The sequence below is a fragment of the Alligator mississippiensis genome, chromosome 12, assembly GCF_030867095.1.
Source record: "Alligator mississippiensis isolate rAllMis1 chromosome 12, rAllMis1, whole genome shotgun sequence".
Classification (NCBI taxonomy): domain Eukaryota; kingdom Metazoa; phylum Chordata; order Crocodylia; family Alligatoridae; genus Alligator; species Alligator mississippiensis.
Window position 1 is genome coordinate 17,021,433 of NC_081835.1, and position 25,211 is coordinate 17,046,643.

Here is a 25,211-nt window from a genome sequence, read left to right on the forward strand (position 1 = left end):
ATAAAAATGTAAGCACAACCCAATATGCTACAGAGGCAGAGGTTTTTATACTGGGGAAGGAAGTATGGTTTTGTGGTTAAGGCAGAAGCCTATGATCAGGAAACCTGGATTTTGTTCCTAACTCCATCAAAATCTTCTTGTGTGACTACAAGAAAACCGCCTCATGTTTCTGTACCTCAGTTTCTCCAGCTGCAAAATGGTCATAGCAAGACTTACAGAGAAGTGCAGCTTGCTGGACTGTGGAATGTATTTCAAGATACTGGATCAGAAGGTGCTAGAAAATGCCTAGACATGCCTACATACCATTTTGACAGGTACAAAAGGAGTAGCTATACAGAACGTGCTCAAGAACATTTGACTTAAATACAACACCATTTTCCTGTCATGTTTATTTATTATTTCTTTATGTGTCTGAACTCTTAGTTCCTAGTTTTAAGTAACTTTTAAACTGTCCAAACCTGTTACCACTTACCTCACCTCTGGTGCAAGGGACTGCATCTGAATACCTGGAAGTGCACATCGAGCCCTCCTCAATGATGTCATCTTGGAGCCCAAAAGTGGCTGTACAGTTGACCGAAAAATATTTATAGGGCCTCCAAGTCTGACCGTAGTCCTGGGACCTTTCCAGCACCATTGCACCTGGGCGAGGCGACTTGAACACTACTATGACGTGGGTCAGGTAGACCTCCGTTTCGAAGTCCAGCCTAATTTCCTCCCGGTGAACTCCTTGTGCAGACTGCCACCAGGAGACAGGGTTCAGAAAGAAATCGTCTGTCATATCAGCAGGAAGGTGGGAATTGTCGGGCTGATTGGCATTGCACTTTGTGCATCTCGGCTGCCCGCAGCCTTGGGAAGCCTGATGGAGGAGGTTCTGGTCTGGGTAGAAGCAGTAAAGTTCGGTGCTGTTCTGCCCACACGTGGTAAGAGTGACTGGAGTCCTGCCTGTTGCTAGATTCCCCACAGGAGGATTGCAGGCATGGCCATCGCAGCGGAAGGATCGGAGCTTCACTGGATCTGAAATACGGGCAAGGGAAACAGAACCAAGGATTTCTCAGACCATTCTCAACATGAAAGATAGGGAAGGCAAGATAAACTTCTCATAGCCTACACCATGATGGAGACAGCTACCTGCTCATGCCTGTTAGCAACTTTTAGTATTCTCAGCCCCCAAAGGTTACATGCATATTGTCAAACAAGTTCTGCTGGTGGGGTAATAAACCTTCTTAAGAATTTGAGTTCAGTGTCCCACTGGGAATTTCTCAGTGAATTTGGCCCTTATTTTAAGTAACTGTTGGGAGCTGGTATCTTTTGAAAATGTGCCTCCAATCATGGGTATAGCCCTGGTATTTTTTAGAAGCGCAGCTCTGCTTGCAGGTCATCCAGTCCCTGGCAGGATCATCCCGGACTAAATAGTCTTATTCAAGTATCTGTCTAACTCAATGGTTCTCAACCTTTTTAAACTTGAAGTACCCCTTGAAAGAGCTGAGGCTCTCTTCAACAGACTCAAGGCACTCCTTGGAAAATTCCACCTCTTCGTTTTCACTCTTTTTTTTTGACTACAGAAAAATAATAGAGCAATTTTTCTGTTGCAAAGAACTCTGAAAGACCACAAAAGGTCAGAATGTTTTTAGCACTGTGGATTCCTATTTGAATTCTCTGGATTTATTTTGTAAACCATATTTGCACACCTAACAGTGCTAACATTGAATAGCAACCCATGGCACCCTTGAAAGGATCTCAAGGCACCCCAGGGTGCCACATTACTCTGGTTGAGAATCAGCGGTCTAATCTGCTCTTACAAACATCAAGGGATGGACATTCCACTGTCTCTCTAGATACTCTATTCCAGTGCTTAGCCACCCTCAGATTCAGAACGTTCTTCCTAATAGCCAACCTAAATTTCCCTTGTTGTAATTGTAGACTGTTACTTTTTGTCGTGTGCCCTGCCACCACAGAGAAAGTCTATCACTGTCCTATGTACAACCATCCTTTATGTATTTAGAGGCCCTCTACATGTGCATTTATATGTGTTTAACCATAGAAAACCTTGTGCTTTCTTGCTTTTATTATACTCTAGTGAATCTCCACATCTAAGGACAGCTACATTTACAGTATGCAGTTGCACTGCAGTAGTTAGAAACTCCACTCACATTTGAGCCCATTGTCACAAGTGCTACAGAAACATTTTAAAAAAGACAGTTTCTGCCCCCAAAATTAAGATCAGTATGTTCACATCTCAGTGCCAGGCACTTGCGTTCATATTTGGGTGTCATGTCGTTGGCCTGATTTCCAAATGTGTTGAGCACATACCACTCTGATTAAGATGAGCTGGAACTGTGGATACTCAACAGGTCTATTGTTTAAGCACTTAAAGAAAAAGTCAAAAGGCAACTTCAAGGCAGCTAAGTTAGCAACCACTCATATTTTTTTAAAATTGTCAAGTTCTTCTTGTGTGTCACCTTACAAGATAAAAACATTTAGGGGGCCCTAAAAATCCTGAGGTGTGCATTTGTTTTGAAATCATTTGTGCCTTGTGACAGAGTAAAAGGTCAGCCTCAAGACCTTATTAACAAACTGAGGACAATCACTTTTCTAATGATATATAACATGGCTGTCATTTCTTAACAGTCTTGAAGGTGCTAAAGTTTGACCTTAGAAAGTCCCTGATTTAATCCACAGTGTTGCAAGTGAAATCCTAGGATCCCATACAAATCCTACAGGAAATGACCCTTCCAGGAACACTTGATAGGACCATCAATTCTGAGTCTGGGAGCTGTCCAGCGGCTTACTATTCATTCAAAACTTAGCAAATCATGGACCAAATCCGAAGTCTTTTTTTCTTCAGTTTTTCTTCAGGCAAAGCTTTCTTTGAAGCCAAAGGAGACATGAAAAAAGACTTCATGATGTGGCCTTGTAAAATGAACAGAAGCATAAACACTGCACCAAGACATTAAAAAATTGGACCAGTATTTACAGTGACAGAAATGAACTTGGCTTGTGTAGCTTTGCTCCTCTTTCTCTTCTGCCCTGCATTTGAGATAGATGGTGACTTCATAGCTGAAACCCTGAGCAGGGGTGCTTAGGATATTTTGGGAGGTGTCCTGGACAGGTCATCTCAAGCCCATGGGCTGGCACAACCTGTCTGGATCTCCTCCATGTACATGTGCAACCTTCCTATTCGGTGTCTCAACCCCAGTGGGCAGAGAAGGTGTGGGGCCTATGCTCTATCATACCCTTGCAGGGTGAGGAAGAAGATCCCTCACTTCTTCTTAGACTGCTTTGTGGGAGGATTCTTCTGCAGCCTTCCATCTTGGCCTGGCTGAGCAAGGGGCTCGCATGTTCTGGCCCTGTGCATCTTCGTCCCACATTTTGCCTCGCATCTGTGCAGCATCACACTCTGATGTAGGTGTCAGAGAGCTGAGCTCCTGCCTGACAGATTTCATCTGCACTAAACTAACCCAAGGGCACCTTAAAAGATGTCAGCCCAGCTCCATAGCCTGCTCCGAACAGCATGAAATTATATCCTATTAGTACCACAGAGGAAGCTACATGCCAGGCCCACTGATGCCTGTAATGCCTCAGAGTCCAAAAGTCAGGTCTTTTCCTCAAGAGTTTTCCTAATATCTTGATTCTTCAAAATCCATCAAACTTGTCTGCCTTTGAAGCCATTTCAAGGTGTATGTTCACTGTTTGTCCTGAGGAACAAAGTGACCTCTATTGTCAGAGTCATGTGTATGGCTTAATACGGGCCCTGTAACCAGCTCAGACCTCTTTTCTGACAGGCTCATGAAGGATGAGGTGAAAGGTAGGATCTCTGATTATTGCTGAACCAAGCCAATCCTCTAACTAAAATGAAGTTAGAATTAGTATTGATGGACTTCCTGACAGAGTGCAATATTGCAAAGTAAAGAAAATTAGCATTTTTTCATTGCCAATTCAAAATCAAGAATTGCTTAAAGCAGGGGTGTCAAATATATGGCCCATGGGCCAGGTGCACCCCATGGAGTCCTGTCACCCAACCCCTGGTGGTGCTGCTGGGTCTGAGTTGACCCATGCAGTGCACACTGGATCACCAGCCCCATGTGGGGCCCAGGACAGACTATATAGCAATCACCCCAGGATCCACATTATGGGTGGCACAGCATCCCCTTCCCTGCCCCAGTTGGTCCAGGACATGTCACACATAGCGCCTGTTCCAGCCAATCCACAGTCTGTGCTGCGTATAGTGCCCATGGGTGGTTTGATGCATGTGATTGAACCTAATCTGCATTTTGATTAATAGTCATTACCTTACTTACATAACCAGCAGCAAATGTCCTAATGATCAGAACTCGAGGCTAATAAGGCTGCAGCATGGAACACATTTGAAGAACTGCTGTCTCGGCTGGCTATGGCATATCATTGGGAGATTGTCCACGTAACTGGTGACTTCCTGAGGCTCTGCACCTTGTTGTATCTGCACCTTGTTCCAAATTGGGTAGAGAACTATGATTGTATTGCTAGCCCCTGAATTGCTGCTTGCCCTTGGCTGGAAGGGTAATCTGGTTGCATCCTGCCATCAGCTAGAAGATGTCATGGTTAGGCCGCTAGCCCTTAACTCAGTGGTCAGATCTGTCTGCACCGCCTTCACGCAGCACAGGGGCTCTCACCCTGCCTGCTAGTCCCTAATTGCAGCTAGCATGGTCATTTCTGACCATGACAGAAGGAGGGATTCTGTCCCATGCCTTGCTGGTTACTTCTTGGTTACTGCTGATAGGCTGCTGTGGCTACGGAAAGTTGTGTAGATCTTTGTCCAGTCCTAGCTTTGAGTCTGACCTTGAATGGCTTAGGCATGGGTCTCTTAGCCTATTAGCCCAGTGGCAAGAACATTTGCCCAGAAGGTGCCAGGCCCATCTTATCATGAAGGATTTAAATTCACATTTTCCTGGTCTCAGGATAATGTAGAAACAGTCCGAGACACAACTTAGGGCTCCCCCGGGAATAACCTCCTCACTGGGCCACAGAGCCACACTGCCTCTTCCTGGCTTCTTGGACTGCCTGAGCATTTTACAGTCATCAGCTAAAAAAACAACATGGAAATAATCCCTACCCACTTCCCCGTGCTATAACTAATGGGCTACAGAATCACACACCCTCTTGCTTAGTCTCCTTCTGGCCCCGTGACTATTGCACTCCTGGCTACCTGATGAAGTGCTGCCACTGGGAAAGTAGGGGGACTCTATCCAAGCTAGCCCATAGCCTGGTGTTGAGGCACATTCTCTTGGGGAAAGGGTGCTGATGGTTTGAATCCTGTCAGGGCCTAGAACCAAGGTCTCTGACTTTCTGGGTCAGTGCTCTTGCTGTTTAACAAGATGTGAACCCCTCCTCCAGCAGCTGTGTTTGCATTGAGCAGCATGCCTGCTCTTAGCATCACGCAGTTGCTAAGCATGCTCTGACCTGACATAAGGAATCAAGGACTTCAGCACAGTTCAGGCACCTCCCACCAGCAAATTGGACTGCAAGGTAAGAGTTAGGCGTGTAGGTGGCTGTTCTGGGCCACTCCAAAAATGCAGAATAAGCACAAGTCTAGGTACCTTGGGAGTTTTACAAGCCAAAATGGAGGCACCTAAGTAGTTCTGCAGCCACTGGGTGCATCTACATGTGTTTGTTAAGGTGATGCAATAAACTCCAGTGCTTATTGTGCCACAGTTTATTGCTCCAAGTGTACACATGTACCCAGGACTGTAGCACATTGAGCCAGGTCAGAATAGCCCTGGCTGGCAGGGATCAGCCTGCCATTCCCAGGCTGTTCCAACCCGGCTCAGCATACTGCGGAGGGGCTGGCTGGGGCACAAGGGTGCTCCAGTGTGGGGCTAGCTGGCAGGCAACCCTCACACTGATGTGCTCTCATGCCCCAGCCAGCCGTATCAGCACCTCCACATGTGCTGCTACAGAGTAAGCAATCTGCAACGGGATAGTATTTGTATTTACAAGTATTACCCTGCTGCAGAATTAATTAGTTTACTCCAGCTTTATAAGAGCACACACATAGATGCAAGCCATTTACTGTGGAGGTCATTAGTTTAGTCTGCAATAAATGTCTCACATAGATGTGCCCACTGAATAGCATGGATTTAGATCACACTTTGCAACTTAACCCTAACTCCTATTTAGGCACTTGGAAGGTTGATTTGGGACTGTTTCTTAGCACTGAGCAGAATCAAGCATTAAGTTGAAAATACCACTGAAGCATAGGGTGAAGCATCTGACTAGAGGAAGGTCCAGTTATAAAGCTGTGCACATATCATTGCTGGTGGAACATCGTGGAAAGAAATCACATAGAAGGAAAGAACTGAAGGAACAGAGCCAAGTCAACTGGTACCTAAGAAAAGGATGAGATGGAAAATGTAAGCATAGAAAATGGCAGGGAAGAAGCCGCTCAAGACAAGTAAGAGAGAAAATTAAGATAAGCAACATACTTTAAAGGAAACAGCTGTTCCTTTCGGTCCCCAAGGAGGGGCAATCAGTCTTTCATCGAATTTTCTAGCTGCATTTAATGGAACATGTTAAGCAAGGAAGGACACAGTTGCCCTTAGGATCAGCCCTGACAAGAAGGTTTATCTGCCTAGCCTGCTAATGCAGCAACATCAATAAAGAGTTCCTGTCTGAACTGCTGTGTCATTAGGAAAAGGGGAGAAGAACAATGTGCAAATTAGCTGTGGGGTGACTGAGGGAAGGAGGGGGGAATCTGCAGTTGATTAAGAGCTTTGCCTTTAAAGAAATCAATCGGGAGAAGATGGCTCAGCCTCCAGATAACGCAGCTGATCCATCTCTTGGCTACAACGCACAACGTGGAATGGGAGCGGCAGGGCACCGCTGAGGAAAGAAAACACCAGCCAGGCAGCCAGTGACTATCCCTGAACGCCAGGAGGGGCTCGCTGAATAATTCATCAAGGGCTAAACAATCGGAATGGTGCACAGGGGGCTGCACGTTCTTGAGGCTGATTAACTTTGGCTCGATGATGGATGGCTCGGCCCAAGAAGCCACTTATTTATTTATTTAGGGCCCCCTCGGAGCTGTGTGGTGAGGCAGCAGTTTCGCAGTGCACGGCTGGCCAACGACAGGCTTGTCTGTCGATTAGAGACCCATTCAATTTGAGATGGGTCACGAGACTGAAAGGTTGCACTGGACAACCGTTCAGACAAGTGATGGCTAATTTCAGATCCTCATTACACGCCAAGGCCTGACAAATGTTATCCAAAGCCTTATTAAATATTAAAAGGCCCATTTATCACCCTCATTAGAGGTGGAAGCAGAAGGAATGGCAGTGGGATGTTCATCTGGGGCCTGATCTAAAAGCCCAGTGCAGCCAACAGAAAGACAGTCCCATTGAGTGTAATGAGATTTGGACCAGGCCCTTCGCTTGTTCTGGATGCACAAGCTTCAAAGTCTTTCACTGCAAGCGATGGGTTCAAGACACAAAGATCTGATCCATATTTTGGACACCTGAAAAGCTTTTGGGTTGTCTTGACCCCTCACCGCCATGGTAGTGTTTCATTTCAGCTGGGTTTATAATAAGCCTGTCCCACTCGATGTCCATGGAGTGTGTATAGGTGTGGGAGTATTTCACTTGTTTTATCTGTTTACTGAAAAATGTTAAATGTGCATGTTTTAACGATGACTGTGGTCAGGAGGTAGAGGGCTCAGGCAGACCTGGACATAGGCATGGGTGAACTGGGTGGCTGTCTGGGGCCTGGACAGAAAGGGGGCCCAAAATGTTAATGTTTTTTCTATTGTTCAATTATTATTGTCATTATCTCTGGCAAAGGGAGGGCCTAAACTAAAAGTTTGCCCAGGGCCACCAGGAGTCCTGGTATGGTACTGGGCTCAAGGGTAGGTATATTCATGACATACACAGCCTCTTACTCTTTCACATTACTAGTAGTCAAAATGTTATAGCATTTTTCAAGTGGTCACTGGCCAACATGAAGTGAGTTTGGCAAGTCTTGGTCCATTTGCCAGTGCCTTCACACCCACATCACAAAAGCCCTTCTATAGCTGGTACTAATAGTTCCTCCTTTTGGTCTCTTTGATCAGAAAGGCTGAAATCGAATGAACTGTGGAAACCAAAAACTGTTTCAGACTCCTCTAGGCAATCCCACTCCACCTCAGATCAGAGGTGCACTAACCCAGGCAAAAAAAAATTTCTTTTTAAAATCACATGATGCTTTACATGAGAATCAATCAGGCTCAGTGTCCTGGCTATATGCCAACTTGGCTAATTGCATTCCATCTGTCTGCATCTCTTCTGTAGTCACACTTTGTTCACACACCTGTGGCCTGATTTTCAGAGGTACTGGATCCCATAGAAGCTGGGCACCCTCTAATAATTCAGGCCAGTTGTGTCCAATGTCAAAGACAGAACATAGAAAAATCTATAGTTCTGGGCACTGCCCAGTGAAGGTCTGGCAGAGAATTACGCAATATCAGGTTCTGATGGTTTTTTGAAAAAAGAATTCACAACTGATTTTAAGTTTGGAGTTAGAAATGGCTATTTTTGGCAAAACCACGCCCCCTTTTGGAGATCTGCCATTAAGAGGCACAGCCAGGCAGAACCATGCCCTCTGGAGGGAGACAGGGCAGAAAGCTGACATTAAAGCACCAGCTGCTCTCAGCCCTGTAAGTCTACTGCAGTTTCCAGTGCTGATGTGCAAAGAGAATAAGGCCCCGAGTGTGAGCTGACAACAGTGCTGGATAACATGAGCTTCACAAGAGCAACCTGACACCTGCCATTCATCGTCCTGGCTTTATTTTATTTTATTTTACTGTTATTCTTTATATTATTTGTAATGGCCTAGGGAGTCAGGCTTGACAGTCCTGGAGACTGCATTGCTTTTGCCACAGATCAGGCATGGCACCAGCAGATACATCTCATGCATCCACCATGCCTCATCAATGCCCTATGAGAGAGACCAGGAGAGACCAGCTCTAGGGACAAGAGGGAGTTCATTGCATGGGCCAAGTTAGATATAAAAATCCTCTGACATTAGCACCTGCCCTCTCTGAAGAAGACTGAACCTGGCAACTCATTTTACAGAGGCCATCCAGTAGCCATCAAACAGTTGGTATCATGTTCTGGTCACTATGGACTCAGACTGTAATTGAACTTATTTTGATATTTGAAATTAGAGAACACTTAAAAAGAAAACAAATCAAAAAGGAGGATGCAGCTCTTGTGGGTTAATGGGTCAGTATTTTATTACTTGAATAAAAGCAGGGAAATTATTTAAAATTTAGCAGCTACTTAGCTTGATCAGGCTTAACTTTCAGGGGATGCACCATCCTTGTGATGGTCTTTAATTGTTATGTCTCATACCCTGACTCTGAGTGTGTATAAGTCAATACATGAAAAAGCAAACAATTTCAGAATTTTTGAGTAGAGTGCTACAAGCTGCATCTCCATGTGGTTACACCCTGACCATGCAAATTGTATACAACACACACTTAAATTCCATTTTTGATGCATCACATTTTTCCTAGTTGGGATCAAGAACATGACTGGTGAGACCTCCGTATATTTTCTGCACTGTACATCAACCACATGGGTCCCATCCTACAAGATAGTCTCAATCAGGGAAACCAGCTAACGCTTGGGATAAATGACTTCAGGCAAGCGAAGTACAGTGCCCCTCCTTATAACTTTCCCCAATAATGCCGTGATTTTTCTTTGATTCAGGATAAACCACTGGGGGATAGCTTTCTGTTTACTCTGATTTCAGTTCTTTTTACTTAAGAAAAATATATCTGAAGCTATGTTGAATGCCTAATTATGCTCCAAAATCAATTCTAGCCAAGGAATAACCTGAGCTGAAGCTACTTTGCTGTGTTTAATAGAGATTGTGCAGTGGCAGAAAACTTGAGTATCCTGCAAGTCACTGTAAGGAGAAAGTTATCCTAATACTCTGCACATGCAGGTGAAATTTAAACCTCCCATCTAAAGGAAGAGATCACAAGCCTATACTCTGATAAGAAACAGCACATGAATCAGCCTATTGGTAACCTAGTCCTGGTTTATTGATGCTGTCTTCATTTTTTTTCTGACCCAATCACTAAAGTTCCTCAGAGTTGAGCCTCTTCTTCTTTTCCCTTTCTGACCTTAAAATATGTTTTAAGCCATGGCAGGAGTAGCTGTTCCTCCACTGCCCCACTTCCACCGCTGAAGGGGAGCCAACCTTTGTCATAATAAAGGTGCTTTTTAGAATTCAATATAAATACCATTGCAGCTTAGTCTAATATTCATTACAAGGAACCAATTTCTATGCTCTACTTCCCATCTTATTGATCCTCTAAGATGAATAATTTTCATTTAGCCTTGCCCACCAAATCCTGACCATTAAGATAGTTAGGAAGTGGAATAAATACACTCTCTTTATACAGTAGGATAGATAATCTAGCTGAGACAGAAAGTTCCTGCATTTTAATGAAGAAAAATAAATCCCAACCCAGGATGAGCCAATTATTTTCAGCAATGCTATCCCAGGAATCTGGCTTCTGAATCTTATCCTATCTAGAAAGAAAGTCTTGTCCAGTAAAACAAACTCTCTAAATATCTCAGTTCTTGCCCTCCCACCAGCCAGTCCTTCTTCCTTTATATTAATGCACACTGACAGGATGCTGTTTCCTTTTAACAGCATAACCTGCTAGACTGTTTTATTTCACAGGGGAGGTGTGTGGTCTATAGAGTTCTGTATTGTGGGAAGACTACATATGCATCTCATATAGCTCATAGACTTCTGACTGTACAGTCTAAAATACAGAAAGAAAAGAAAGCAGGCAAGAGACTTTCAAATACCTGGTTTCCACCCTCCCTCCCCTTGCTCTGTTTTAGGAGTCAGGTTTAGCTGTCTGATGCCTGACAATATTGATTGATTGATTGATTGATTTTGACTTACCTGCCTCACCTTGGCCAGCAACGATATACTCCAAGAAGACGATCAGCGTGATGCCTTTATACTGCATGGCTGTCAGGCAAACAAATCACCCCTGTCCTCAAGGTGCAAGGAGAATATCATGCATCTACAGGTCCGATGCCTGCATAGCTGCTGTTTCTTGCCTTCTTTCTCACCTTCTTCTTAGGGCAAGAGCAGCGGCTGGTGCCTCATGCTTCTGATCAGGTTGGGGAGGCTTTTTGGCTGCTTGCTTTTGTTTAAAAAAAAAAAAAAAATCCAGACCCCTTTCCTGGTCTCTGCTGGCTCCAGGGTGGGAGTCACTCGCCCATCGCTTCCCGGGAAGTAAGTGGCGTTTCCCCCTTTAGGAGGTGAAGCTCACATCTCTGGCCCAGCTTCTCCTCTCTGCCCCGTGCTGGGGCTGGATGCTCTTGTTTTAAAAAGAAACTTTCCCTTGCACTTTGTTCGGGGAGGGGGGGCTTGTTCCCCCCTTGCCCTTATCTCCCCCCTTCCCCAGGTCTTCCCCCCTCTCCCTCTGTCTGCTGCTAGTGGGGGCGGATCAGGGACCCACCCCGCACAGCCCAGCCCCGCAGGCTCCTGCTCCACTCCGCGCTGGCCGGCCCGGGGGTCCTCGCCCGGCTCAGCGCACCGGGTGCAGCGGAGCCACTCGCTGCGTCCTGGGCACGAAGCGCCGGGACCAGGGAGGGGCTTGGGGCGTGGGGTGGGATTGGGGGGAGCCTGGAGGGCCCCCCCTCCTGCCCGCAGTGCAAGGGGGGGGGCAGCGCCCTCCTTCCCTGCCAGGGCTGGGGGCTCTGCAGCTGCTGGGGTGTCCTACTCCCCCCGCCCTGCCAGCGGCTGGCACATCCCCTGTGCTCGCTCCCTCCAGTCTGGCTGCCCAGATTATGACATGTGATCATTCCCCTGCCCTTTATTTTTTTTAAAGTGGGGGGTAGTTTGCACCCCTGGCAGCTGGGCTCGGGGCTGCAGAGGCACGTGGGGCTCGCCAGGCGCTCCCCTCTCTGCCCCTGGAGCCAGGGGGCTGCCGGCCGGGCTGGGGCAGGCTGCGCAATTGCAGTCCTGGCCCTTTAAGTTAAATGCCCGGCGCCGCCGCCCGGAGCAGGTTGTCTGCAGCGCCCTCTGTCGGCCCGCGGGGAAACGGCGCCTGCCGCCGGCAGGGCACGGCTCGGACCTGCCGGCTGGGAGGCTTTGCAGCAGAGGGCAGGGCAGATTTGCACCTTCTAGACTAACCGGAGAAAATTAGGGCTGGAAGGGACCTCGCATCTAGTCCACCCCCCCTTGTTCAAAGCAGGGCCTGCTCCAGTGAGGTCATCCCATCCAAGGCTTTGTCTGGCTCTTAAAAACCTCCAAGGATGGAGATTCCCTATGTTTTAGGCTGTGAAAATAGAAAACGTGCATTCATTGCGTATATTCAAAAGTGGTTTGCATACTAAAGGTGTTCACAGGTTCCAGTTAAGTTGTGAGAGGCTGTATCGATCCACTCAGGGGAGAAATATGCCTAACGGTGTTGCTTAGAATCAGAGGAGAGAATATATGAACTGGCACGTTCTTCCTCCTCTTACTCAGGGAATTTGCCCTTCTCTTCCTGTGAATCACACGTGCGTAGGCCTCTGACAAGAACAAATGATGCTGACCCTCTGTGATTCAGAAAGCCATCGCCAGTGCCATAGGAGGGGGGTGGGGTAGGGTGGGGTGGGGGGTGAGCAGGGAGACTGCCCCGGGTGCCAAAGCGAAGGGGTGCCAACAGGTGCTGCCCAGCCAGGGAAGGGCACAGGATGGAGCCATGAGTGACTTGTTGGAGGCGGCGCAGGGATGGGAGGAAGGTGGCTCGCAGCACTGTGTGCACTCCCAGGCAAGCATGGGGGGACGTGCGCCCCCCAGATCTGTGCACAGGGCGAGGGTGAGCTGCCACTGGGGGCTTTGCCCCAGGTGCCAAATTTCCTTGCCATGGCCCTGGCTGTCATGTATTACATTAATAACTCCAGGAAGTGTTCCCCATGGCAAATGCCCCATGTGTTTAGAATAAGACACCTCCAGCTTTCTGGTGAAAAGAGACTTGCCTTGAAGATCAAGGAGATGGCACAAACTTTCCTGAGTTGGAGCTTGCTTCATCAGATGCTGTGAAAGGAGGGGCAGAAAGCTGAGTGCAAGAAGGAGGTGGGCATTTGAATACAAAAGACAAGGAATGGGGGAGAGAGAGATAGGAGGGGAAAGGGGGCAGTGCTGGGAGAGGCAAGCAAACAAGGGGTAACCCCCTAGAAACACAAGTAATGTGTTATGAATCCCTGGTCCCTGTATAAACCATGCTTAACACAACCAGTCTGTCGGCAATTTCTTGTTCTGCAATTTCTCCTATTCAGATCCATTTTGAAAAGCTTGCTGTCCAATAAAGCCACCATCCCAGGACATAGTATCCTGAGAGGTTAAAGTGTTCTGCCACCAGCATGCATCTCTTTCTGCAGCTGGAAAGTTTGGTTTAAAAGGGGCTTTAAAATCAAAGTGCAGCCAGCTTGGGAGCCCAGCCAGGTGATCCCTTTCTTTTCCTGAGTAGAGGCAACTCAGGCTGCAAAGGGACCTGTGGGCTCCCAGGAGTCTGCAACAAGATGATGTTGCAGCATGCCCACTCTGCTTTGCACCAGGCACAAACTGAGGCAGCCCTTACCCCGAAGAGCCTATAAGCTCCAGGCCCCTTCCTGCAGTAGGTGCCTGGTAGCACAGGGCTCTGCTGACCTCACTGCGACTCTGCGTTGGTAACTGGAAGTCTTACTATGACTCTCATTGCTCTTTAAGGCTTCATTGGACAAACCAAGGCATGAATGACTCTTCTTGGATGACTGTTTTTGCCTAGCCTTCTCTCCCGATGGGCCTGGCTCTGACCTCTCTTACTTCAGCTTTACACCTGTGCAGCTGGATCAGCGTCTGCAGAGATATTCTTGATTTTAAACGGAGGTGAAACTAAAGCCCCTTCAATGAGAATGGAAGCGTGGCATAAGCCACTTGTGCTTCAGCATTTGCAAGACTAGGGCCGAAAGCAGAAAAACAAGATGGGTCACACCAGACAGCTGACAGGAGGAAGTAAATTGTATATGCCACGTATGTGTGCGTACAGAGGATTTTCCTCTCCTGATCCTTACCTGCCACTTGTCTTGTTTCTAATAAAGAAAACTTAATAAATACTTGTAGATGAAGAGGGAGACAAAGTGTTGTCTTGTTTCTGTTTTTCATGCTTATTTTAAAACCATTCCAGTATTGCATAATCCTTATGCAACATGCTGCTGTCCTGCTGTTATAAGCCATGTTAAAGACTGTCCTCGGGCCAAACTCTGCAGAGTGTACAAGTCCTATGGGATTCGGGGCATCCTCAACTCCAATTCTGTGTCTTCTGTGCAAGCTGAGGTTATGTAACACTCCTGTCCTGAAGCTCTGCACCTTTGAGAAAGGGATGCCAGGTTTGGGGTGAGGAAAGAAATTTCCTGCAAGGTCAGATTGGCAATTGTGGGGTTTGTTTCTTTTTTGCCTGTAGCATGGGGTATGGGCCTCTTTCTTGGACCTATCTTAACCTAACCTATAACCTAAATTGATGTTAATCTAACACATTCCCTGCCCTTGTACCCCATTGGTAGTGCCGTGGTCTCCCTGTCCTTTACCTGTGGCACACTGTAGATTTTTCTCTCTCTTATTTTATATTCACAGGGCATTTTGTGTCTGTGGTGTGCTAGGGGCATTGGAACGGATGATCTTCTGGAATCCTTGGGCTAAATGCCCTGGGAAGGCCCTTGCGGGTTTATGTTGCTAGTTTCTTTTAAATTCCATAAATGTTTAAAGTAATTTCTATAGAATTGCATTACATTTCTTTACAATCCAGTAGACTTCCCTCTTATTTCATCACATAGGCCTTTCTAAAAAAGTAAATTTATTGGATTTAGATATAGAGAAGTTTCCATGTCACATTACTGTTACATCCTCCCTCTCCTCAGATTATGGACTCAGTAACAGAGTCCAAATGCAGATTTCTCCCAATTGACTTCAGCAGCCTTATGTTTCTTTCAGAACAAGTGAGAAAATCCCCTGGACCCTGACTGTGGCACCATGTATCTATCAAGGATTGAAAAACTCCTACATAATTTACGCAGAGGCTCAAACTTGAGATTAAAGTTCATGTTGCAACCTAAGTGGAATGTCAAGGTCAGCATATTTATTTGCTTCTACTGTCTGAATGGGAGGAACCTAAGACATTTTGGTTGCTGTTAATCACAGTGGACTAAAGCCATTAATGTGTGGAGGCTTTTTTTTTCCCCTGCTCTTGCATAGTAGAGCAAACTGATGCCAGTATTTAACAAACGGGTATACTCTCAGTGTAAATCAGATAGCATGCCAGTACATGTAGTAACAAGCATGTATTTGGGGTGCTATTCTTACCATTATCCTTGGCAACAGTTCCTGTTGGAAAGGGAAGATGGTTAGGATTGAGGTATGGTGCCTATCTGAATGTTAAAGAGAGAGCTCCTGTGTTCAGGTATTACCTCCTGGAACTGCAAAAGGCAGAGCTTGCAATCATTATTCATGCAAGACTCCTACACAAGTCTTGGGCCCCAGGTGACACTGAAGGTAATAGGAAGTTGGGGTGTGAAAGTAATGGAGGTCTGAGCCCAATATTTCAGCCCAGAGGCAGCTGAAAAAGCATCCAGAGAATAAACAGCACAACTGTGAATGATTCATCTCCAGGGGGGATGGAAGAGCCAATGGGATAGCCCAGCGCGAGGAGGTGTGTCACCTGTCCTGTCTGTGCTCACAGCCAGGCAGGCCTGTTTGCAGAAGCCAGCGGGCGGGTTTTTTCATTGGAGATCATCTCAGAGCTGCTGCTGTTCCCAAGTACTGCTTCCTCCTCACTCTCCTGAACCCACTTTTCTTCCATCTCTTGTCTCCCCAGCAGATATGTCCAGCCTGAAGGAAATCTGCAGTGGCCTCCCGCTGCACCCCATGCCTGAAAACAGAGGTCGAAAGAGAGAAATTCCACACGCGCCTGTGAGGACCCCCAACCTCACCGCTCAGGAGGAGAAGGTAATGCAGCTGTCTGCAGGGCCAGGCCTCCCATCTCCCTCAGATCCTCTCTGTTCAAAGCAGCAGAGCTGGTGCCCCAAATGCTTCTCCAAGTGTGGGCTACCTAAGCTCTTGGCAATTAAATAAATATAATATCTTTGACATGGCAGAGGGACACAGCCGTGGGGGCTCTTCTGCTTTTTATTCCAGGAGTCCTCCCCCAAAGACACTTTGGTGCCTAAACAGGCTCCATCACTATCCACCCAGCACCGTTCACCTAGCACTCTATTAAGAACAGGCTAGCCCAGCATAAAATATGGAAGTCAACACCTTGCTACAAATCTCTGCCATGGATATATTTTATTTTTGCTTGTAAGACTTGACAGGGAAAAATATTTGTGAAAATGTAGTCAGACACAGGATGGCATGGGGACACAGAACTCAAGACTTTGGGTTAATTATTTGTTTGTGCTTGGGCAATGTCCGTTGTTTGACCAGGCATGCTATACTGTTAAGTAATCATGACTCTTAGTTCATAGTTGAGATTTTTTGTTTTTGTTTTTAACACCAAAAGGTTAAATTAAAAATGAAGGGTCAAAGGACGAAGTTACTAGGAATCTAAGACAAGGACAGCAAGATGGGTTCGTGAGTGGTTTGAAAGCCTGTTCCATCAGATAATGTTAGCAATCAAAATAGAAGATGGTACTTTTCCCCCCACATGGGGGATGTGTAGGGACATATTCATGACTAGGTGGCACACTCCATTGGCAGCAGTGGAATCATATTGTGCTTATGGCAGTGATGAGTTGGCATGTGGAGTCAAGCTAAGAGGAGCCACAATAGTTAAAACCCATCAGGGCTGAGGGTGCATAAAAATAAGCTCTTTGTCATGTCCCCACCCCCACTCCTTGGGATGGGAACCCCCACTTTTACAGACTGGGACTCCATGGGCACTTGCTTAGCAATAGCGGGGCTGCCATGAGGTATATCCGATGAGGATTTAATGTTGCTCTTTGGATCAGCCATTGCTGAGGAGTCCTCTCTGGCTATTATAACACAGCCTTATGGAAGTGAATGGCAGTATTGCTTGAAAGACCCCAGCTTTGTGTAAAGGGAAAAGGACTAGCACAGCTGTGCAGAGATAAAAAATCTGCAGCTATTCTAAAATCAGTGTGTGAACCTACAGAGGGGGGCTAACCCCCCTCGCTCTAGCATGACAAAGTCCTCCCCCTTTCTTCCCTTTGAAACGGTGAGGAATATACTGCTCATGCATTTCTTGCCCACTATAATCCCACAAGGAAGAGAACATCAATTGTGTTCTCCACAGTATTTTCCCAGACCAGGCATGTTGTGGAAACTGTCTTGCACCCTGTTTGGTTTCGAGCATCCCACGCTTCCCTCCTTATCAACCACATGTAATAAAAGGTCGTGCTGGTTGTAAAGGTTGTTTTTTTTTATTGGCCTGTTAAAGACTTAAAAGCTTCCTTTCTGATTTTATTTTATTCTTAATCCTCCATCTTAAAGTCTTAACAGGTTTAAAGTTCCAGCTGGTATTTATTTTATATCGAAAAATCCAAATCTCTTTTTAAGATGCCTTCCACGCTAAGTCTACACAGGGTTTTCAAAACCTTGAGACTTGATTTCGGCTTTGATCAGCAATGCATAATGCTAAAACTTTTGGGAGATTTTTTTCTGTATATAGGATGATGCATCTATTATGTAATTTAAATGGATAATGAGCAAAGTAAAAAATAGGATATGCCAAATCCTCAGCTGGGGCAAAATCAGTGGGACTCTGTTGATTTTCACCAGCTAAGAATCTGGGCTTGTTCATATCCCTTTGCTCTAATTTTTCTTTATTTGCAGTAATAATTCTCAGCCATTCCAGTGTTTAGTTTTTGTCGTGCCTCTGTTTCTGGTAATAATGTAAATGTATGAACCAAGATTTATAAGGATCCAGGTATTTGGGGGCTTGCTGAAGAGATATGCAATTCTGTATGCTATGTCATCATTAATCTCCTTGGATCAACCAAACCATTTTTGAAAACCTATTTCATCTGTAAGTTTCCTGAGTTCTCTTTTTCCATTTCCATTGCTTATGGCTTGAGGGAGCCTTATCCTCTGTTTTTCCTCTCCATCTTGGGAACCTCAAGCTTTCTGTTTTTCAGCATCCATTTCTTGACCTGAATATTTTGCAAATAGGATACCCCTAAAACTTGCATTAATTGTGTATATTCAAAGTGTTTTGCATGCTAAAGGCATTCACATATTCCAGGTAAGTAGTGAGAGGCTATATCTATCCACTCAGAGGAGAAAATATGCCCATCAGTGTTGCTTAGAATCAGAGGAGAGAATATATGAACTGGCACGTTCTTCCTCCTCTTACTCAGGGAATTTGCCCTTCTGTTCCTGTGAATCACATGTGCATAGGCCACTGACAAGAACAAGTAATACTAACTTTCTGTGATTGAGTTAATGCAGCTAGAGGACAGCAAGATGGATTTCTATTCAGATGCATGCTTCAACATCATCAGCTAACTTCTAGTTGGATTATCTTTGCTAGAAGTTACAACATAAAAGGGCATGAGCCAAAAATTTCAAGAATAGAAGCCTAAAGGACACCTCTGCAAAATTGCTGAATATCAAGCAGCTCTCATTGAGCCTAGGGCAGGAGAAGGAAGATATGTAGCTCTGGTAGCTGCTGGCAATTTTGAAAATCAGGCTTCTGATGCTACATCCTAATATGGATTGAGGAAGCTCACTCTAGACAGATGGCTTTGAAAGTCCTGGCCACAAAGAACCCAGTTGGACCTTGAGAGCTCATGTACATCAATGGACAGGCAGAAAGATCTTCTTTCTCTTTTAAACTGAGATCATCTGCATTGAATGCTACTGAAGGAGGATCATTTAAAAAAAGACAATTTCATTTTTACAATCCCTTTTCAGAGACTAGTTCCACTAAAAATTCTTGGCCTTAGAATCACTAGACAAAAGAAGACGGATGGGACAGATGAAATGTTCATCTCATTGTTAAAAATACAGATCAGGGACTGAAGGAATCATTGTGCCTTTGGGACAGTCAGTTCCCCTCTGTGTGCCTCAGTTTCCTACAAATAAATTAGGGCTGTGAAGCTTCCTTTTTATGTTTGTAAAGTGCTTTGAGATCCTCAGATGGCAAGTTCTGATAGTGTTGTTATAAAATGGAATTGAGTCCTTTCATATGAATCCTGACCCAGTCAGTGGTTTTAAGGAGAGAGGTAAGGAAACTCATTTAAAGAAACAAAGACTCTGATATTTCTGGTTTCTCAAGCATCCCATGACAACGATATAAATAGCTGATGAAGTGTAGTGGGATTTGTTGCATTCTTTTGGCTGCATCCTGCTCCCCCCTGAAGTCAGGACCAAGCTTTGCTTTGAATGTAACAGCCCTACTAGTTCTATTGAGCAAGAAACAAGAAGTATGCTAAAAATGGTAGGGAAATGTTAGTTCTGATCCACCAGAAGCATTTTGTATCAAGTACAAGTTGAAATGAGAAAAACACATGAATAATTCTTTCTAGGTGGGATTTTCACAAAAGCCTAAGTGATTCAGGTAAACTTTCCAATTCTACCCTCAGTGCAGTCAGAGCCTGATTTTTAGAAATGCTGAGCATCCATAACTATAGTTGGTATGAATACAAAGCATTCAAAGAATACAAGGGCTGTGAGGGTCACCTTATCTTCTTCTGCTTGCAAAGTATCCACAAGGAGACTGTTTCTCCGGGATCCATTCATTTGGGATAAAACTTACTCCTATGCCAAGATGAGTGCAAGGCCCTATATTTTGATGAGTTTATGAGACTTCAGATGTCATATAGGTCTTGTATTTTCCCTCTAGAACGGGCTGAATTCCATCACTAATACTAAAAGGGTTTGCTGAATAATCAGCAAATTGTATCTAGTGAATAGATACAAAATTAAAGTTACACTCCTTTGTAGCAATTGGTCAGGTACACCTGATAGTTGTGTTTCTTGTTCATGATTGAACATACTGGTGAACACTTATGGTATTGGTATCAATCCTTTCAATTCAATTTGGTTCCCAGGAACACGGACATAGGTTTTGCAGGGACTTTTCAGGTTATCAATCCCCTGTTCTTACAGGCAACCATATACTATAATCCCTTTCAGGAACTAAGCTCCACCTTAAAACTAGCTATTTTTTTTAGCCTCCAAAACTTTTAGTGGGGGTCCCTCAGAACCGTACTCCTCTGATGGTGACGAACCTTTTTCTAAACACCAGCCTAGATTTATTCATGGCTGGTTTATACCCATTTGTTCTCATATCAGTGTTGTCTTTTAGCTTGAATAGCTCTTCTTTTAACTGGTATTTACTCTTCTGCTAAATGTATAGTTATCCTGCACTTTGCTAGGCTAAATGAATCAAGCATCTTTGATGCCCTCTAATATGGTAAGTTTTTGCTCCACTGATCATTCCAGTATCCCTTCTTCTAGACCTTCATAAAACTTTGACATTCATTTCCATGAATGTTTGCATCAGCAAAACTCGGTCTCCCAGTGGAAGGGAATGTAAATGGGGCATAAGCTCAGTGCAAGTGAATTTCATTTAAAAATCCAAATCGATACTTACAAAAAGCACATGCACTGTTTACCCAGCCGTAATACTAGCTTGCCCATTTTACTGTTTGTATTTATAGAAGAAGTTAAAAATATCCCCAAGCAATGCCATTATGCTACAAATTATGCAGAGTATTTATTGGATAACATGGGGTCACTCAAAGCAGGTTAGAAACATAATATTTTCATTCCTACTGCATTCCAATTCTCATGGGAGAATACAGCCATGACTTCAAATATTGCAACATTTTGCCTTTTTGTGTTTCACAACAATTTTTTCCCACATGGGATTTTAACCCTGACTGTGTTTTATTTTTAAGAGGTATGAGGCAGATTTATCCTCTTTTTAGATATTTTTCAGAGCTAGATCATTGTATTTATGGCTTATTGTAGCTGATATTTCCAATAACAAAAACCCTCAAATTTCATCCCATGTTAATGATAGCTGGGCTTTTGCATTAGCTAACAAGCTCTTGATGAGCAACCACTTATCAAGATGTTGAAGAAATGGGTGGCAGCTGAAAAGGAATTTGCATGTCCAACATCCCCAAAATGGATGTTTTCTTGTTTCTTTTTCATACTCTCAATGAAACAGCAAGTCCCAGTTTCCAGATTATTGGCCATATCTTCAGCCGGTGTGAATCAGGACGACTATTGACTTCAAGGAGATTTGACCCCTTGGGCTCAATACTAAGCATGCCTATGCCAGTACCACTTCCTTTCATGGACAGGTGATCTGTTCACCGCTGCACTGCATTCATTTTGACTCTTCTGGAAGACCCTATGGATGGCAGAGGGAGTTTTGTATGTGGAAAATTTTGGGGCACAAATGATGAGATAGCTGAAAAATTCCAGCCACAAGAGTCAAACCATGGCCCCATTGAAGCCAACTAGACTTGGCCATGACTTGGACTTTACATGGCTTTCAAGATTCTTGCTAAAGTGGTTTCCCCTCAGAAAAGGACCTATGCTAAATTCACCTAGAATGAGGGGGCCATGTGTTTTCCCCACCGTGCCATTATTCCCAGTTTTCTGTAAAATAACTGCATCCGTGGCTCCCCTGTACAGCCACCAGAGGGTGCTACAAGTGCAGGGTATATTTGCAGCACTGAGTCCTCTCCAAACCCGCATGGTGGCTTATTGTGCTCTCTTCGGAGTAAAGCAAACTATATCTTGAAACCTCACAAAACAACCAGATGAAGTTATTTAAAATATCTTCAGTGGAAAAGAGCATGGATAGTGCTGCCATTTCTAATGCAAATGGAAAATCTTTTTGGTGATCTTTGCAGGCAATTAGCTTTGTAAAGGTTGTACAATCTTTATTCTTGTATGCTAATAGAGTGGAAAGGGAAATACGTTTTTGGTATATGACTTAAAAAGTGACTAAAGTTAATGACACATGCATATGATCGTTCATCCAAAAGGATACCAAAATGCTTTGCAGGCTATGGGCAGCATCTTTGAAAGCAGTAGAAGCAGTGGCCCAGTGCAGCCTGTAGTATACAATAATCACTTTAATACGGAAAGGGAGACATTTTATAACTGCTAATGATGCACAGCAATACCCTATTCAATGGCGTAGGACACAAAAGGACAAGTATTCTTAGCCAACTGGAACCTGGGTTGGAAGAAATTTGGCCTGGTAGCATGTCATGTACACTTGCTTATGATACAGCAGTGAAAACCTTTGCTCTTAATGAAAGTTTCAGGAAATCTCACATTAGTGGTTCTGAATAATATCACCCTTGGAGGCACAGTGCCCCCTTACCGCAACAAGAAGGAACTGGTTCAGTGCTGACTTGCCGGAAAGACCACTGCCTACCAAATCTCCTGCAGAACATGACCTAGGTGAAAGAGCTGATGATGCTAGTAAAATAGCTTACATTTTTATACAGCTTCAAATAATCTTAGAAATACTAGTTGTGTTCCCCACTGGCAGAACAGTTATATATATCTGAAAACTACATATTTTACCCAAAATGATATCTACTACTGACCATTTGGACAATTAAAAATTCCAGGTAAAATAAACAGCATTTTTATTAGTTCTGTCAGTCACTCATAAGCAGACATTTAGGTGTGGCCAAACACTGGATTAAAATGGCTTTTAATATCCAAATCAAGAATTGTAAAGTTTTTAAATGTTGCCTGTTTCATGAATTTCATGCTTTTCTCTACCAGAAAATAGGCGTGTTTTTTCTTTTCTCAAAAGCTGACCCATTTTTAGCTGACATGCATCTTGGTTTTGGCTGAATAATGTGCATACCATAACAAGATTTTCTTTAAAAACTCATTGATTTTTCAATTTGTAAGGAATATAAAAAAACCCTTGAATTTTAAGCTTCTAATAATACTTTATATGGAAATGATCTGACAAGCACAGATTACTGAGTGTCATAGTATACTATGAGTGTACTCTTTGAGTAAAATTTATGCTGAGGTAGAGAGCCAGAAGGCCTATCTATCACTTAAATCCCATATAAATTCTATCTAGAGTGACCTTTTTGCACATAAGCAAATTTTGCACATAATCAAATGCCACATGTCTCCTTGATTTTAATTCCCTTCATGGGATTGTTTCTAAAAATTCTGCACTAAGAACAAAGATTAGGAGAATATTTCTTTGCAAGGGATTAGAAATGACAGGCAAACGCTTTTAAAAATAACCAGGCACATCACATTTATGGTTGCTCCTAGATTCACGTATCTTATTTGCATTAATAGGAATTATGTAGGCACATTAAGAGGATAAATCACTAGAAATCACCCCAGGCTATGAATGACATCCTGTGCTTTACCCTATTAAGGAGGTAGCACCTAATGCACGGTGCTTTATTGAAACACTGAATACTTGGTCACTGCCCTGGAGCTTGAGCAGAAGGTCATTTTACTCTTCATCGCAGAGCATCACTCAGTAGACTTCTCAGATGACCAGATTCTCTGGTCTTCTTTAGTGCAATTTTAGTGCTTCAAAAAGACCATAACCTGGCTATATCTCCACAGCTAAGGGCGTCGGGGTGGGCCATGTCTATGCGAGGCTCTGACTGCTCAGTTGTTACTGCGCAGTCATTTAGTACTTGCATACACAAATACTAAATGGCTGAGCAGTAACCAGAGTTACTGTGCAGTAGCGTCCCCAAATGGCTGTTTAGTGATGCAGACTGCGCAGTAGCTCATGACTACTGTGCAGTAGCATCGCATCATGCATTGTGCTACATGGCGCTGCTGTGCAGTAGTCACGAGCTACTGCGCAGTCAGCACCTTGTGTAGGCACGGTCAGGGCGTAACTGTACATCACTGCCCTCCTGAATCAGTCGGAGGAACGTGCTGGAGGCATGACAGGAGTGGCCAGAGTGCTAACATATTCCAGTTACCCTCCACCGGCTCCTTTTTTGACCTCTCTTGCTGTGCTCAGTGGAAATTAGGCACAGCATAGAAACTGGGCCTGAGTACTTTGGCTTGTGCAAGAATTAGGATAAAGAAGTTTCACCAGAAGTACCCTCTCTCTCTCACTTGCTGGGTCCTTACTCTTTTAAGGTCAGAGTCCTTGAATACTCTTATAATCCGGGTAGGTTTCCCAAGTAGTGCAGTATAGATCATGAGTGTGGTAGCTGCTCACTTCATTTTACTCATGCATTTTTTTTCCATCAGCTGGCTCTGCAGAACTCCTTGCGTTATTTCCCACCTGAATTACACCAACTGCTGGCATCCGAATTTGCAGATGAGCTTAGGCGCTATGGACATATTTACATGTATAGATTCTATCCACACATTGAGATGAGGTAAGGTTTGGGATGCGTGCTTCAAAATTTCCAGGCAGCAGCCACTTATATACTAATTCCACTTTGGGCATGAAAATCACCTCTGGATATAGAGGTAGCCTGAGACCTATGCACCACTGAAGCCCTACTTTAGCTTTTCTGGAAATTGTGTCAAGACTCATTAGTGAAATGAGTGAATATGGTGTTTTTTGTGTGGGATTATAAAACAGTGCCTGATTGTACTGAGTCCTGGGTATAGTTTTGGGATGTCTGTAAGCCACATAGCAGATTTTCTTCATGCTTCAGTCTCTTTACTGCTCTCTGGCCACATGAAATTCCTCGTTATTAGTAACCATTATTACTAATTACTAATTAATTATTAGTTATTACTAATTATTAGTAATTATTACTAATTACTTATTACCTCATCATTAGTAACCTGTTCCATGAGCAAAATATGTACTCCCTTGTTGGTGGCTATTGGCCCTTCCCTTCTTTCCACCATTATACTGCTCTCCTCAAATGCAAGCTATTCTCCTCTATTCTATGTGCTGTCATAACTACCCTGTTGTATTTATAGACCTGAGATTTGAACCCAGCCACCGGGTCTGAGATATCCACATACTGCTGTAATATTGAGGCCCACAATTGGTAAATCAAGTATTGCTCAGAGGCCCTGAATGACACGAGACCTTCCTGTTTAAGAGAGTCAGTCTTCATGTCACAGAGGGGAGACATTTGAACTGATTTTAAAGGGACAAAGAGTATTCGCCATAACCAGCTCTCATCTGTGGAGCCTACTCCCTGACCCCAGTCTGAAATATGCTGGGCCTGCTGATCATTGGAGCA

General features: G+C 44.3%; 2 protein-coding genes across 4 annotated transcripts in view; one reads left to right on the top strand and one right to left on the bottom strand.

Annotated features, from left to right (window-relative positions):
- Positions 1–11,628, bottom strand: part of LOC102568324 (netrin-4) — an 87,118-nt gene extending 75,490 nt beyond the window's left edge. Inside the window, exons 1-2 of one of the 2 annotated variants that reach the window (XM_006273096.4) lie at positions 10,942–11,628; positions 473–1,014 (exon numbers count right to left, since the gene is read on the bottom strand). In XM_006273096.4, coding sequence (XP_006273158.1) covers positions 473–1,014; positions 10,942–10,999 — 600 coding nt within the window. In that variant the 5' untranslated portion in view covers positions 11,000–11,628. Of the gene's footprint in view, positions 1–472; positions 1,015–10,932 lie in introns of both variants that reach the window. The other variant, XM_006273095.4, reaches the window with a different exon arrangement.
- Positions 11,629–15,746: 4,118 nt separating this feature from the next.
- The window catches only part of UROC1 (urocanate hydratase 1), a 64,934-nt gene continuing 55,469 nt past the window's right edge, over positions 15,747–25,211 (top strand). For both annotated transcript variants that reach the window (XM_019499742.2, XM_019499743.2), the window contains exons 1-2: positions 15,747–16,005; positions 24,253–24,383. In XM_019499742.2, the coding sequence (XP_019355287.1) occupies positions 15,880–16,005; positions 24,253–24,383 (257 nt within the window). In that variant the 5' untranslated portion in view covers positions 15,747–15,879. The remainder of the gene's footprint in view (positions 16,006–24,252; positions 24,384–25,211) is intronic.